This window comes from Mus pahari, chromosome 10 (assembly GCF_900095145.1).
Source record: "Mus pahari chromosome 10, PAHARI_EIJ_v1.1, whole genome shotgun sequence".
In the NCBI taxonomy this organism is placed as follows: Eukaryota; Metazoa; Chordata; class Mammalia; order Rodentia; family Muridae; genus Mus; species Mus pahari.
This window is the reverse complement of record NC_034599.1, coordinates 59950388-59966068: the sequence shown is the minus strand read 5'-3', so window position 1 is coordinate 59966068 and position 15681 is coordinate 59950388. Positions and strand designations below refer to the sequence as shown.

Sequence of the window (15681 nt, the reverse complement as noted above, 5' to 3'; positions counted from 1 at the left end):
TGCCTGCCTGCCTGCCTGCCTGCCTGCCTGCCTGCCTGCCTGCTGCCTGCCTGCCTGCCTGCCTGTCCTCACACTCTCTGTCATGGTGACAGTGAACTTAACCCTCTGAAACTGTAAGCAAACTCCCAATTAAATGCTTCCTAAGTTGACTTGACAGATGGGATCTTGCTGTGTGATAGGTTCATCTCAAGAGACTGGCCTGCCTCTGCCTCCTGAGTACTGGGATTAACAGTGGAGAGACTACCATGTTGGGTGATGCTGTGGATCTTTTTCATCCATTCTTCTGCAGACACGTGGTGGGCTGCCTTTGGTTACTGTGAGTGAATAAAGTCCTTGCACAGTAACTCCCATGGACATGTGTTTTCATCTCTTTTGAGCAACTATCCAGAAGCAGAGTGGCTGCTCATGAGTGTTCAACTCTGTGAGGACGCATTTTTATTATTTTACATGTTTACTAACCATGTGTGACAGTTCTAGCATCTGGTGTTCAGTCCTCTCACTTTTGCTTTGGTGTTCAGTGATATGTCATGATTTTATTTTCTTTTTTAAAGACAGGGTCTTACTATGCTGCCCAGGCTAGTCTTCAATTCCAAGTAATCCTCCTGCTTCAGCCTCCTGAGTAGATGGGACTATAGGCACATACCACTATGCCCAGCAAACAGGTAAGATTTGAGCTTGTTTAGGGTTTTTTGTTGTTGTTATTGTTGTTATTTTTTTCCCCTCTGGGTAGCCCTGGTTGTCCTAGAACTCACTTTTTAGACCTGGCTGGCCTTGAACTCAAAGATTTGCCTGCCTCTGCCTCCCAAGTTCTGGGATTAAAGTCATGTGCCAGAACACCCAGCTTCAATTTATCATTTTTGATCATCTGTATTATATGATATCACATTGTATGATATTAATGTAAAATAAGAACCAATACTCCCTTATCCAAAAACTGAATCAAGTATTTGGAATTCAGAGTCTCTTCATACAGTACACATCTATGATGTATTATGTAACATAACCAGCAGCACAACCAGATAAACGGTAATCTAATATCCAGCAGCAAGCTGAAGGAAAGGCACACCTAGCAGGGCAAACTTTATAAATACTCTCAAGCCAGTCCAGGTCAGGGATTACTACTAAATGAGTTTTAGCACCCAGCTAATGACAACAGTATATGCAAAGAATTCTGAAATATATTAGTAAAAGAACCAGGACCAGTGCTGGGCTTCTTGGGTCCTTCACTACCATAAACTCTGCCTCCAACTTTATTTCCCATTTGTTCTCCTTTAGATGTGAGGACAGGCACTGCTGGCTTGTATCTCTGCCACTATTACAAATTACTCACTCACAGGTATTTGGTATCGCCTTGTCTTCCCAGCAGAGGGTAACTGGGGGCAGGAACCAGTACTTCTAAATTTCTCCATCATATTGAACAGAAAGCAAGCTCACACTCACCCTGACTGATCACACTCACTTTCTTTTTTTTTTTTTTTTTTTTTTAGATTTATTTATTGTTATACACTGTAGCTGACTTCAGACACACCAGAAGAGGGTATCAGAACTCATTATGGGTGGTTGTGAGCCACCATGTGGTTGCTGGGATTTGAACTCGGGACCTTCGGAAGAGCAGTCAGTGCTCTTACCCGCTGAGCCATCTCACCAGCCCCCCACACTCACTTTCTAAGGCCAGCTTTTACCACAACTTCCTGATTAACCAGCCTGACTGACACACAGCACTAAGCAGCCTGATGAACACACAGGCTGAGCGTGCCCACGTCCTCCACCCCTTTCTCTGTAGACATTCCCGGCCTTCCTATGCTTCAGCGCCAGTCTAAACACTGCACAAAACGAACTCAGTAAGACCGCAGTTGGTTCACCTTGTTACAAATGTAGAAACCAAGAGGTAAGCTAATATGATGAGGCTAGAATTCATGAACAGTGGATCCAACACTTAAACTCAGACAGCCTGGTACTGTATTATTCTATATTCTCTGCCTGTGCACTGATCCACTATACTAGCACTAGAAATAATGAATATACCACACACCTATATGTATAGTAATGGAATGAATAAAAAAATGTAGCATTCTGTAGAATTCCAGTGTTTAATACTCTAAATTCTACTACCCTTTACAAAATTCTCAGTGAAAAACCAATTTACAAAAGAAAGAAAGCCAGGCATAGTGGCACACACTATTAGTGCACTTAGTATGCAGAGGCAGGCAGATCTCTAGAGTTCTATTCTACACAGTGAGTTCTAGGACAACCAGGGCTACAAAGAGAAAGAGAGAGCCTGTCTCAAAACCCAAAGACTTTAACCCGTCTTACTTCTGATAGTTTTGTGAGAGCTATGCAGTCCCAGCCTCAAATACAGTTAAGTGGTATACACTCTTCAGGGTTTGTTAACAGCATCAACAATGGCTTCAATTTTCAACAGATTTGTTAACTAGCTCCCCTAACATTTCTGCTGCTATTAAACATTCCTTACTTCCAGGTGTTAAGGAAACTCAAGAAACAGCAAAATGTACTTTCCAGTGTTTGTTCATATTGCACTTTCTTGCTCTCTATGATGCCCACCAGCGTTGCATTACATGACTGCAGCAATGCACTGCCACGTCTTGGTGCTGTGGTCAGTAGTATCCAAAACTATTTCTATCCAGTACAACCAATAGCCACCTGGCTCAACTGCTGAAGACTCCTCCACTGACCCGCCAGGATGGGACAACTGAGTGCTACAGTACCTCACAGAGGCCACAGCTCCCTGTAGATCAAGGCCTTTCTCACACAGACCCCTTTCTGGACTATTTTGCAGCATACAGATATGACTTGGGTCAGCTCAGTTCATCTTCGCTGAGAAGTTTTTTCCAGTCACCACTTCTCTTGGTACTCAACAGTACTCCACAATTGACTCACTCTATTTAGATGTTAGTAGTTTGTTCAACTGCTTGATGGCCAGCATTGCCATAGTTAGTCTGTACCATTGCTACGATTCTCCTTTAGTATCACTAAAGGTTGGTTCCTTTAAGATCCTAATCAAATATCAAAAGCTGCAAACACCTAAGTCTCTTTACATAAAACATGACAGTGTCTCCCCAGCTCCCAGCTACATTTGCATGTAGACGTTAATGAGATTACATACACTGTAGATAATGTACACGGTTGTTACACTATATTGCTTAGGGAATGACCAATGGTAATATCACAAAAAATGTCTGCATGTGTCCTTTACAGACACAGCTATCACAGACCTAACTGCACACAATACATGAATGAGATGTGTAGCGGATGACCCACCAACGTCAGAGAGAGTGAGGATGGAGAAAATGGTAGGAAGCGACAGGAAGGCCTTCCTTCCCACATATCAATTCCTTCACGTGGACTCAGTCCAGCAATCAATTTGTGACACAGTCATGTTCTGCCACTTGGAACTTTTGGTTTTGTTGTTGTTTTTGAGACAGGGTCTCACTAGGTATTCCTGGCTGTCCTGGAACTCACTATGCAGACTAAGCTGACCTCAAACTCAGAGATCTGCCTGCCTTTTCCTCTCAGGTGCTGGGATTAACGACATCAATGTGACAAACTGTTGTTTTTTGAGACAGCATTTGTGGTGGTTTGAATATGCTTGGCCCAGTGAGTGACACTATTAGGAGGTGTGGCCTTGTTGGAAGAAGTGTGTCATTGTGGGCATGGGCTTTAAGATTCTCATTGTAGCTTCCTGGAAGCTAGTCTTCTCCTGGTTGACTTTGGAACAAGATGTAAAAGTCTCAGCTCCTCCTGCACCATTCCTTTTCTGGATGCTGCCATGTTCTGGCCTTGATGATGGTGGACTGGACCTCTAAACTTGTAAGCTAGCCTCAACTAAATGTTGTCCTTTTTAAGAGTTGCCTTGGTTATGGTGTCTGCTCATAGCAGTAAAACCCTAACTAAGTCAGCATTAAACTTGTATTCCTCTTGCCTCAGACTACATTTGTCACTCAACAAAGCCTACTTAAATATTTCCACAATGCATGTGGTTCTATATTCCACTTTTTCCTATTACAACAGCAGGTAAACAGGCTCTCAAAACCAGGGAGGCTGTTTTTCAGGAAGTTGCTGATAATGTATAACTGGTTATTCTGTTTATATCTTCCAAACAAATCTAATTTTTTAAATTAAAGTTTTACTTAATGGCTGAGTGGCCTATGCCTTTAATCCCAGCACTCAGGAGGCAGAGGCAGGTGGATCTCTGAGGCCAGTTCCAAATGGCCAGAGAGAGTTCCAAGACAGCCAGGCTACACAGAGAACCCCTGTCTCAGAATACAAAACAAACAAACAAACAAACAAAAACAAAAAAACAAAAAAAAATTTTTTTAATTTAATGAGACGGGTTTAAGGGAACTGGTGGCAGTCTTTCTAGAACAAGCATGGCAGAGATGCACTGTGGTGCTTGAAAATGGCTAAGAAGAGAGTGGCATTATCTAAGGGGGGCTGACCATACATTCTCTGTCCTCCTTTAAAGTTTTAAGCACCTGAACTTAAAGATAAAGATCACCCAGCTTACTTTAATTTCAAAATAGAAGTAAAAGTAAATCCAGCTTTTCAAATAGTCTCAGCAAAACCAAGCTGCAGAGCTATGCCTTACCATTGTGCACATAGGTGATCCTCCGTTCTTCCCTGGTTACAAGGTTTGATATCCAAATATCGTTGCTGTGAATGAAAGCTATCCAGTCTGGATCAGCAGGGCATAATTTTGGATCCATTCGAATATTGGGACAACTAGTTTCCACTAAATTGGGCCGCAAAGGCTGTTGCTAGAAAAGTAAACAATATCTTAAGTTATCAGGTTGATAAATACAATTTGTAAGATAAATGACATTTCTAATTAAAATGTACATTGTGACAGCTGCATCCAAAAGTGTGTGTGTGTGTGTGTGTATATATATATATATTTTTTTTCAATTGGTTTAACATTTTTTTTTTTTTTAGATTTATTTATTATGTGTAAGTACACTGTAGCTGTCTTCAAACACTCCAGTAGAGGGCGTCAGATCTTGTTATGGGTGGTTGTGAGCCACCATGTGGTTGCTGGGATTTGAACTCTGGACCTTTGGAAGAGCAGTCGGGTGATCTTACCCACTGAGCCATCTCACCAGCCCCTGGTTTAACATTTTAAGGACTCTTTTAAATGATAAATGGAAAAGCTAAGGATAAAAGATAAAAAATAATGTATTACACATCAAAACAATATAATAGCTTTTCAGAAATTTTGCTGCTCAGTCTGTTTAATGGAGTAATTATAATCTGTTGAACTTTTTTTGATACAGGGTCTCACTATAGCCCTTGGCTACTCTGGAACTCACTAAGTAAATATGACGGATCTTGAACTCACAGAGATCCACTTGCCTGTGCCTCTTGGGTACTAGCATAAGGGTGTGTGTGACTATGCTTAGCTTGTTTAATATTTTTAAACAGTTTTGAAAATATCATTAAACATTTAAAAATAAATTTTATCAATAAAAGTAAGTTTGCCTATAAAACATGCAATGAGGAATGGTAAGATGGCCCAGCAGGTAAAGGCTCTTGTTAAGCCCAACATCCCGAGTTCAATCCCTGGGCCCTACCTAGACGGTAGAAGGAAGTTGTCCTCTGACTTACACACACACCCTGAGGTGTACACATATACACAACTTTAAAAAAAGATTAACTTTTCATTTTATGTATATAGTGTAGTGTCTGCATGTATGTCTGTGTACCACGTGTGTCCAGTGTCTGATGAGGCCAGAAAAGGGCACTGTACCCCCTGGGACTAGGGTTACAGACAACTGTAAGCTGCTGTGTGAGTTCTGGGAATTGAACCTGGACTCCTGGGAAGAACATCCAGTGCCTTAACCACTGAGCCATCACTTTAGCTCGTCCCAGAAATGTTAATGTAATGAAAGCTAAGATCAATACAATTCCACCAAAAGAATATCCCCAATTGTTCATAAAAAATTACTTGGAATAAAACCAAATATAAATTCATTTATTAAAATAATTAGCTTTTCAGGGAAACAAAAAAAAATCACCTGTGATATCTTTCAAAATCTCTCTCAGCCTTGAGAAAAAATGAAAAATAGTGCCATTTTCTGTATCTTCCATACAGAAAGGATTTTGAGCATTATAAAAATTGTGTCTTAGGGCTAAAGAGCATATGCTGCTCTTGCTCAGGTCCCAAGGTCAATCCCCAGCAACCGGGTCAGACAGCTCACAACTGCCTGCAACTCCAGCTCCAGGGAATCTACACCTCTAGCCTGAGAGCACCTGCACACATATACACACACACAGAGCTACACACACACACACGCACACACCAGAGAGAGAGAAAGAGAGAGAGAGAGAAATGAAATCTAAAAAAACACTGTATCATTGGAAAAACCTCTTGTTTAAAACATAATTTTCTTTTTGTCATGTGTAACTGTGCGCGAGTTTGCTTGGGGCTGTGCTCCTGAGGTCATGCACCTGCAGAAGCCAGGCATCCCCTGCAGCTGAAGTTACCTAGGCTGAATGCCAGTTCTGGGTGCTGAGACCTGAGCTGCCATCTATCAATGCCCATCGGCTTTCAGTTTGTCTCTTTAAGATTTGATGTTTAACCTTTACTTTCTGTGTCTGGTTATGCGGCCTGAATGTGTGTCTGTACCAAATGCACACCAGGTACCATGGAGGCCGGAAGAGGGTGTTAGGTCCCAGGGGTGTGATTCCCCCATGTCGGTGCTGCAAACACTTGGGTCCTCTGAAGAAACGGCAAGCATGTTTAACTGCCCAGTCATGCTCCCTAGTCCCAAACTATGAACTCTTTAAATTAAAAACTAATATTAAAGGCTGGAGAGATGGCTCAGCAGTTAAGAACACTGAATGCTCTTCCAGAGGACCTGGGTTCAATTCCCAGCACCCACATGGCAGCTCACACTGTCCATAACTCCAAGATCTGACACCTTCCCACAGACATACATGTATGAAGCAGGCAAAACACCTAGAAAATAGAAATAAGTTATTAAAAATTTAAAACCTTATTAATTTCTTAGCTGGTCATAAATTGACCCTTTAGTTTATTTCTTAATTTCCTTTCTGGTTTGGGTACAAATTCTCTTTAGGACCTCAAAACAGTTAACATACAGAAACTGGAACTTACTGTAAATCCATGTGGTCCTCCATCTTTGATATGGTAAATACCGCTACCAGCTTGAAACAGGAATGTCCCGCTTCCTGGGTGGTAATCATAAGCTGCGATTCCCACAGTTCCAATGCGCTTTCTTTCTCTGAGTAGCTCTTCCTCTCGAGAATACATCCCATAGTCTAGTGTCGCCTAGGACAAAAGAAAAGTCACCCACTTCAGTCTCCTGACAACTGGTCTTTGCAGTTCACTGAAATCCTAGCATCTCTACTGTGCCTAAGTCTCCATCTGTGTGACTCAAAAGTCACAAGCAGCTTTAACCACATTCACTTGACAAAGTCTTAAGTTTTGAGTAAAGAGCCATTTAATCACTATTGTATACATTAGAAAACAAGAATAAGCTGGGCGTGGTGGTGCTCACCTTAAATCCCAGCACTCAGAAGGCAGAAGCAAGTGGACCTCTGAGTTAGAAGCCAGCCTGGTCTATAGAGTGAGTTCCAGGATAGCCAGGGCTACACAGAGAAACCCTGCCTAAAAAAAAAGAGGAAGAGGAGGAGGAAGAGGAGGAAGAAGTAGAGGAGGAGGAGGAGGAAGAAAAGGAGGAGGAGGAAGAAGAGGAAGAGGAAGAAGAAGAGGATGAGGAGGAAGAAGACAACAAAACAAAAATAAACCCCATCACCTCAGCAGTCGAGGCCCTCTGCCTTCTGTAACTAACCATAATTCAGTAGATTTGCATAGTTAGTTGTAGAGCAGAGAGCTCTCCAGCTACCTTAGGGATTGGACACAGTAGCCCAGTATACCTAAGCAAGACAAGAGAATAGACTGTTTTGTGTGGAGGAGGGAGGTGGGAGACAGTAGGTAGCCTTGCCTTTCTGCATCTATTTCTCCTGAGTACCAGAATTACAAGTGAATATCAAGATTCAGGAGGCAGAGGCAAGAGACCACCAGAAGTGTAAGGCCAGCCTGATCTACATAGTGAGACTTTGTCTAAAAAAAAAAAAAAAAAAGATAGGGGTGGTTCAGAAAATAGGCTGGAGAAATGGCACTGTGCCTAGATCATTTGTTAGAAGTCCAAAGGACCTGAGTTTGGTTACCAGTACCCACATCAAATGGCTTACAACTATCTGTAATTTCAGTTCCAGAGGACCCAATGCCCTCTTCTAANATCAAGATTCAGGAGGCAGAGGCAAGAGACCACCAGAAGTGTAAGGCCAGCCTGATCTACATAGTGAGACTTAAGAAAAAAAAAAAAAAAAAAAGATAGGGCTGGCTCTCAAACTAGGCATGAGAGATGGCTCAGTGGTTAGATCATTTGTTATTTGTCCAAAGGACCTGAGTTTGGTTACCAGTACCCACATCAAATGGCTTACAACTATCTGTAATTTCAGTTCCAGAGGACCCAATGCCCTCTTCTAATGCCTATGCATACCAGGCATGTGTGTGGTGCACAGACATACATGCCAGCAAAACATTCATAAACACAAACCAAAACATTTAAAACAAATGAAATAAAACACCAAAATTATTGGATTACAATATCCTATGATTTTAGATACAGGAAATTAGTAATTTAAAGATCATACATGTAAAAACAATGAAATATTTTAATTCCTTTTTATTCACATCTACTTAAAATATAAAACCCTAGAAAAACATTTGCCCTGAAATAAATGAAAAAAATAACAGCAAATCATAGGAATAAGAATACTTGTTTTAACCTGAAAAAGATCCAAAAGAGGCTTCCAGGAAAGCATTAAGACTGCTGCTCTGTTGATGGATTTAGGGATTTCAGAATAAAATAGTGTATTTTCTCTGTTTTCACCAGACATGGCTATAAAAAAACAAAAACAAAAACAAAAAATACATTATTATTTTGTAATATTGTCCTTATTACAACAACAGTCATAAATACATAATGTCTTCTTCATATTACAATATTTTCCATTCCACAGAAACCAAAATGATGTTATTAAGTAGGATATGCACATGCTTCATGCCGAAATTTCCTTGAATAAAAACAATGTTTCAAGCTAGGCATGGTAGCAAACACTGTAACCCCACAGCTCAGGAGGTAGAGGCAGGAGAATCAGGAATTCTGAGGCCAGCCTAGGCTAACTGAAACCTTGTCTCAAAAAACCTGAGTAAGAAAAACAAATCTGCCAAAGTTTCAAAGTTTCTAATAGTGTTAGGGCCCATGTCTACAATCTCGGCTCTCTGGAATGGGCTGTGAGTTGGCGGCCAATTTGGACAGATGAAGAGGCTCTATCTCAAAAAACTAAGCAAGAGGTAAATATAAAAACTATTCTCCTATGTTTCACAGAAAACACTCAGGTTTCATCCTGACAGTAAAAGTTTACTGCTATGTGCACAGCATGCATAAAATTACACCACGTATGTGTAGGTACTTAATGAGACCAGAAGAGGGCGCCACATCCCCTGGCGCTGGAGTTACAGGTAGCTGTGATGAACCTGACGATGTGGGTTCTATGAACTGAGTGAGGGTCCTACGGAAGAGCAGCAAGTACCCCTGAGCTTACTTAACTCAGATAACTTTGATATTCAGATCTTAGTCCATCTCAACACAAAACTATTATACAACATAAGAAAGACAACTGTCATTTTTTGGGGGTTGTTTTTAGTTTCAGTTAACAACAGATGAGATTTCAGTGTGACATTGGATTTGAAATTTTCTTCTCTTTCTTAACTACCTAAATTGTACTTAGAAACGAATAAGTTCAAGTTAATTCTAGTTTTTCTTCATTATAAAGTTCTGTGACTGTAAAAACAATATCTTTGGAATTCCAAATGAAAGTATACTTAGTGAAATAACAGGATCTGATATGCGTTTTCCTGAGAGGCCCCTGGTGGCACCGGTGTGCTCAGTGACCTTTCCCAGGCTGCTGTGGGGTCAGCTGTGGCTTGTGGCCTTGGACCTGCTGAGATACGTCAAAGCCTTATAAAGAGTGCCTGGGTCCCCATGAAACGATACTATACCAGGTTTACTGGTAAATTTGAGGAGGAATGGGTTAATGGCCTCCATCCTTCATAAAATCTGGAGTGCTGATCAAAGAAGCAAAGCTTTGAAAGGCCCCATCCTACCCCTGCCTACGGCCACCATTAACTATTCCCTGAGCCCACTCAAGATGGAGATGAATCATGCCAGCTAAACTTAAGCAGTTTGTGCTAGATGGGAACATGGAATGTTGCTATACACTTGTCCAGGTACCATTTATGATGTGGTATCAATAAATGTATCTGAAATAAAAAAATAAAATAAAATAAAAAATAAAAAAAAGTCAGAGCTGGGTGAGGTAGTAACCATCTTCACTTCCAGCATTGGGGTCTCAGTTTGAGGCCACCTAGTCTACGGGGTGGGTTCCTGGACAGCTGGAGATACATTGAGAAATTCTGTCTCAAAAACAAAGCAAAACAAAATAAACAAAAATAGACAGGTAGGCAGACAGATAGACAGACAACAATCCTAGCAGAAAATACTTTAATGGATAAATTCCCTTATAATACAAAATGCCTCAAAACATTAAAAAATACAAGTGGGGCCGCGTGTCACAGCGCATGCTCTAATCCCAGCACTCCACGGGGAGAGGCAGAAAAAGAAAATCCTCTGTGGATTTAAGGTCTGATCTGCATGGAAAGGTCCCGGCCAGCCAGGGCCCCACCAAAACAAGTACCATAACTGGGGTGGTAATGCTCCCACATAATCTCAGTATGTGGGAGGTGGAGGCAGGAGGATCAGGAATTCAACAGAGATCAACAGTGAGTTAGAGGTCTTGTAGAGACAACTGGACAGAACTCTACAGCAGTATCAGTAAAAATTCAGAATATACACTTTGTTTAAGCAATTCCATCTTCAGGAATGACTAATACAGTGACAGTTACTGTTTCGTGTGCGCGTGCGCACACATACACACACATACACACACACACACACACACACACACACACACACACACACACACGCACACACACGCACACAGGCATACCCACAGTAGGGAATCAGGAAAATACAACTAATCATTATGAGGGTTGGTAAAGTTAAATATGGCACAATCATAGAATATTCTGAAAGTTAAGAAGAACCAATCTTCAATTATGATGTGGACTCTAGAAATGTCTCTAAAACACACAAATAAGGAATGAGGCTAGAAAAAAATGGTGGCTGCCACTGCTACCCAAGTGATCAGTGCAAGCTGGGGCTGTGTGAAATTAGCATTTACTTATGCCAGGGTGTGAGGGATTTCATCCATCAATGTTATGTGGAGCTGAAGAAGAAAGTGCACCCGACCTGCCCATTCTAATCCGAGAATATTTGGAGTGCGGCCCAAACTCTGGGCTCTCTATGCTTTTGGCCAAGGGAAGACTGTGTCTCTGAACAACCCGAGTGCTGATGATATAACCAGAGCCCTGGAGAAGGTGCTGCGTGGCAAAGCCTCAGGGTCTCCACCAAGGGCTGTGAGCAAGAGCTCCAGAGCCTTGCTCTCCTGGACTGAGACCATTGGGAAAAAAGCTGATACTGTACAAAAAAAATGTTATGAGGGGTGTGGGGTTGACACCCAGAGAGGGGCTGCTAATTCTCAAAAAGAGAAGGGAAAAGAGGAAGGGGGAGTTGGGGTTGGACTTGCATGAGGGGATACTGAAAGGAGAGGAGAGAAAGTGCTGGTATTGGGTTGTAAAGGGAATAAATAAATTCAATAAAGAAATAAACCTTTATAATAATAATAATAATAATAATAATAATAATAATAATAATAATAAATGAAAGAAACTTAAATGAGCAAAAGGAAGAAAATTCTTTTGAGTCAGGAACTTGCTATTTGTAGCACAAGCTGCCTTTGAACTCTTAATCCTGATCCTCTTGTTTCAATCTCTTCCTATGTGCAGACATTACAGGTATATACCACCCCATCCAGTGGGAACCTATTTTTTTTTTTTAATAGAAAAGTAAATTAGGGGGCTGGTGAGATGGCTCAGTGGGTAAGAGCACCCGACTGCTCTTCCAAAGGTCCTGAGTTCAAATCCCAGCAACCACATGGTGGCTCACAACCACCCGTAATGAAATTTGATGCCCTCTTCTAGAGTGTCTGAAGACAGCTACAGTGTACTTACATATAATAAANAAANAAATCTTTAAAAAAAAAAAAAAAAGAAAAGTAAATTAGGAGAGGCCATCCAGACGGCTCAGTGGGGAAAGGCACCTACTGCCAAGCCTGACCATTTGAGTTCAATTTTTTGAGAGCCGTATGGTAGGACAGAAGCAACTCCTTGGACTGCCTCATGGGGGCTGTGGTATGTGCCATGCACACACATGCATAAGGAAATAAATGCACTTAATAAAAAGAAAAAAAAGGAAAGGACATAATGACACCTGGAACTCCAACAAACAGAAGCAAGGAAAGGGAACGTTTAAAGAGGCTGCGGGGTGACTCAGGAGCAGGATGGGTATGCTCTTAACATGCTCAGGGCCTTGAGTTCAATCCCCAGCACAGAAAAGGAAAACCATTAAGTGGACTAGTATATTTAATTTAGATAGATCTTAAGCATAGACTAAATGGCCACAGGAAGAAGAGATGGAGCCTTGGTTAGAACCGTGGAAGCTGAGCTGCTGGGAAGAGTCACAACAGAGGGTTTAGAGTGTGCTCCATCTGACCAGCCACGGGAAAGGCATTTCAAAGCAGTTTCTATCAATTTAATCAAGTCTTAGCTTAACTTTGTCAAAAAGATTATGGTCAATTACTCTCTGCCTGCAAGTAAAAATACCTAATGAAATTGAATCAAAATTTTTTTTCTTTTTTTTAAAAAAATATTTATTTATTATATGTAAGTAGACTGTAGCTGTCTTCAGACACTCCAGAAGAGGGAGTCAGATCTTGTTACGGATGGTTGTGAGCCACCATGCAGTTGCTGGGATTTGAACTCCGGACCTTCGGAAGAGCAGTCGGGTGCTCCTACCCACTGAGCCATCTCACCAGCCCGAAATTGAATCAAAATTAACACAGTCATTGAACAGAAATTTTTCAAATTAAAAATGATTTTTTTTTCCTTTAAAAGAAACGAGTCAGCCAGGCAATGGTGGTGCACACCTTTAATCCCAGCACTCAGGAGGCACAGTCAGGTGGATTCTGAGTTCGAGGCCAGCCTGGTCTACAGAGCAAGTTCCAGGACAGCCAGGGCTACACAGAGAAACCCTGTCTCAAAAATAAACAAACAAACAAACAACAACAAAAAAACAAAAACAAAAAAAGAAACAAGTCAGGGCTGGAGAGATGGCTCAGCGGGTAAGTGCACTGACTGCTCTTCCAGAAGTCCTGAGTTCAAATCCCAGCAACCACATGGTGGCTCACAACCATCCATAATGAGATCTGACACCCTCTTCTGGTGTGTCTGAAGTCAGCTACAGTGTACTTATGTATAATAATAAATAAATAAATCTTTGAGCTGGAGCAAGCAGGGACTGATCAAGCAGAAGTTGTAAAAATTCAATTCCTAATAACCACATAAAGACTCACAACCATCTGTACAGCTACAATGTATTCACATACATAAAATAAATAAATAAATCTTAAAAAAGAAAGAAAGAAAGAAAGAAAGAAAGAAAGAAAGAAAGAAAGAAAGAAAGAAAGGAAGGAAGGAAGGAGTCATGGATTTGCTTACTACCAAAATCAATTCTGGATGACAGTTGGCACTCACACCTGAGGAGGTGCGTCCTCACTGAAAGTGCAAACTCATACTCACCAAGGTAATAGACCCTGTCTGAGTGAGGCCCATCTGGATCCGTCCTCTTTACAAACATAAAATCATGTGGCGCCTTAGCCATCATGTAGCCGTGGTATTTTCTGGTATCAGCGAGAAGCTTTTTCAGCTGACTCCAAGAATACCGTTCAACATAAAAAGGCTCCAGTTTGGGTCGGTCCTGTGATTCACCATTTCCCTCCTCACACTCCGCAGTTTCAAAGATCTCGACACCCAGCTGCTCCGTTTCCATTGCTGCTGCCATGTTGCATCTTCCTGGAAAACAAGGCACAAGAGGCTGTTTACAGGGCTGTCTTCTATCACATGATTACAATGGTACCGCCACATCAATACATAACATTCCTCTCAGCACAGCTGCAATGAACCCTAACAAGAAAAGCTGTAGCGGTGTCCCCCACCTCCACCTCTGTGCTCAGTTCCAAAAAGACTTTTTTTTTTTTTAAATTGAGGTCATGTCAATTTCACAGTGACTATAAATCCCTTTGGGAACTTTTTATAAAAGGCTCTCCTTGGGTATCTCCTGCCAAAATTCCTTTTCCTTTCCCACACTGGAAGGAAATAGGCCACGTGCCAGTTGGCTGCTACATTCCACTCCAGAGCATGTCAATAGTGAAGCTATGTGCCAGAGGAGGTAAGGGTTTTTGCATTTTAAAAAGTAACACATCTAACAAATGCTAACTGCTCTGTTTCTAAAATGTAACCAATTAGAACAGTAACAACATTGTTACAATGAACTTTTAACAACCTAGGACAGTAACCTAAGAAAATACATTGTTTTTTCTTATTGAGAGGGACTCCTAACAACTAAACACAGACTGAAACATTCTAACCCTTTTGCTCTTCTCTAGACTCCATACTTGTGATACTTAGTGTTTACTGACGGCTACTTGACTAGTCTTCCTGATTATGTAGCTATCAGGAAATCTTATAGAGATGTAGCTCAGTAGTGGGTTCAATCCCAGTTCCATAAACTGAAACAAATTACATTGTAACCATGTTTCACATAATCATTAACTACTTCTCCAACAATCAATACATGGCTGTGTATTTAAGATGATGTCTTTCTTTTAAAGCTCAGCTTTACAGTTAACATCAATTCATGATAAGAAGTTATCTGCAATCTAGTAAGTAACCCAAAGGTGTAGGTTGTGAGTCAGTCCACCTAACTTGAATTACTGGTATGCAAAAGTGCTGAACTGATACTATCATTTCTAATGTAACAATAACCAATAACAAAGTTCTCCAAATACTGTTACATCAGGTATAATTGTAATACTTGGATCCAGGGCTCCACTGACTTCAGAGTATCAAGTGACAGTACCTGAGAGTGGTGGTTGTTGGCTCAACTAAAAGCTAGGAGGCCTACTTTCAATCAAGTATGTCAAAGGACCTAGTCTTCTGATGGAGCAAGGGACTAAAATGAAAAGAATCTACACCAATCCAACTCAGTTTTCTTAAGTGGGAAATCTCATCTCTCCTCTACCCCTTGCAAGTACAAGGCCAAGTAACAGAAAATAGCAGTGCAGTAGATTTCTAGAGTTTTACTGCTCAGCTGGAGTCATCAATACCTTTAGAGTCCTTCTTGTAAAAACTCATACCAACTTTTATTTAAACACTGGAATTTCTGAATGGACTGTACACATATACACACAGTACAGTTTAAATGACATTCTGCCCCTCTCTTGACAGTAAATGTTCTGCACAACACAGGTTGTGCAATTCATGCAACTGTGTAACTAATTTCCAGGATTCCCCTGATACTCTCTATATGTCCTCAGAATATGTGGCCTGAATTTTCT

General features: G+C 41.1%; 1 protein-coding gene and 1 pseudogene across 3 annotated transcripts in view; one reads left to right on the top strand and one right to left on the bottom strand.

Moving 5' to 3' along the window:
• Positions 1-15681, bottom strand: part of Dpp8 (dipeptidyl peptidase 8) — a 60371-nt gene that overhangs the window by 42006 nt on the left and 2684 nt on the right. For all 3 annotated transcript variants that reach the window (XM_021208083.2, XM_029542918.1, XM_021208084.2), the window contains exons 3-6: positions 13865-14137; positions 8833-8945; positions 7133-7306; positions 4607-4775 (exon numbers count right to left, since the gene is read on the bottom strand). In XM_021208083.2, coding sequence (XP_021063742.1) covers positions 4607-4775; positions 7133-7306; positions 8833-8945; positions 13865-14137 — 729 coding nt within the window. The remainder of the gene's footprint in view (positions 1-4606; positions 4776-7132; positions 7307-8832; positions 8946-13864; positions 14138-15681) is intronic.
• Positions 9151-10235, top strand: LOC115064811 (annotated as a pseudogene).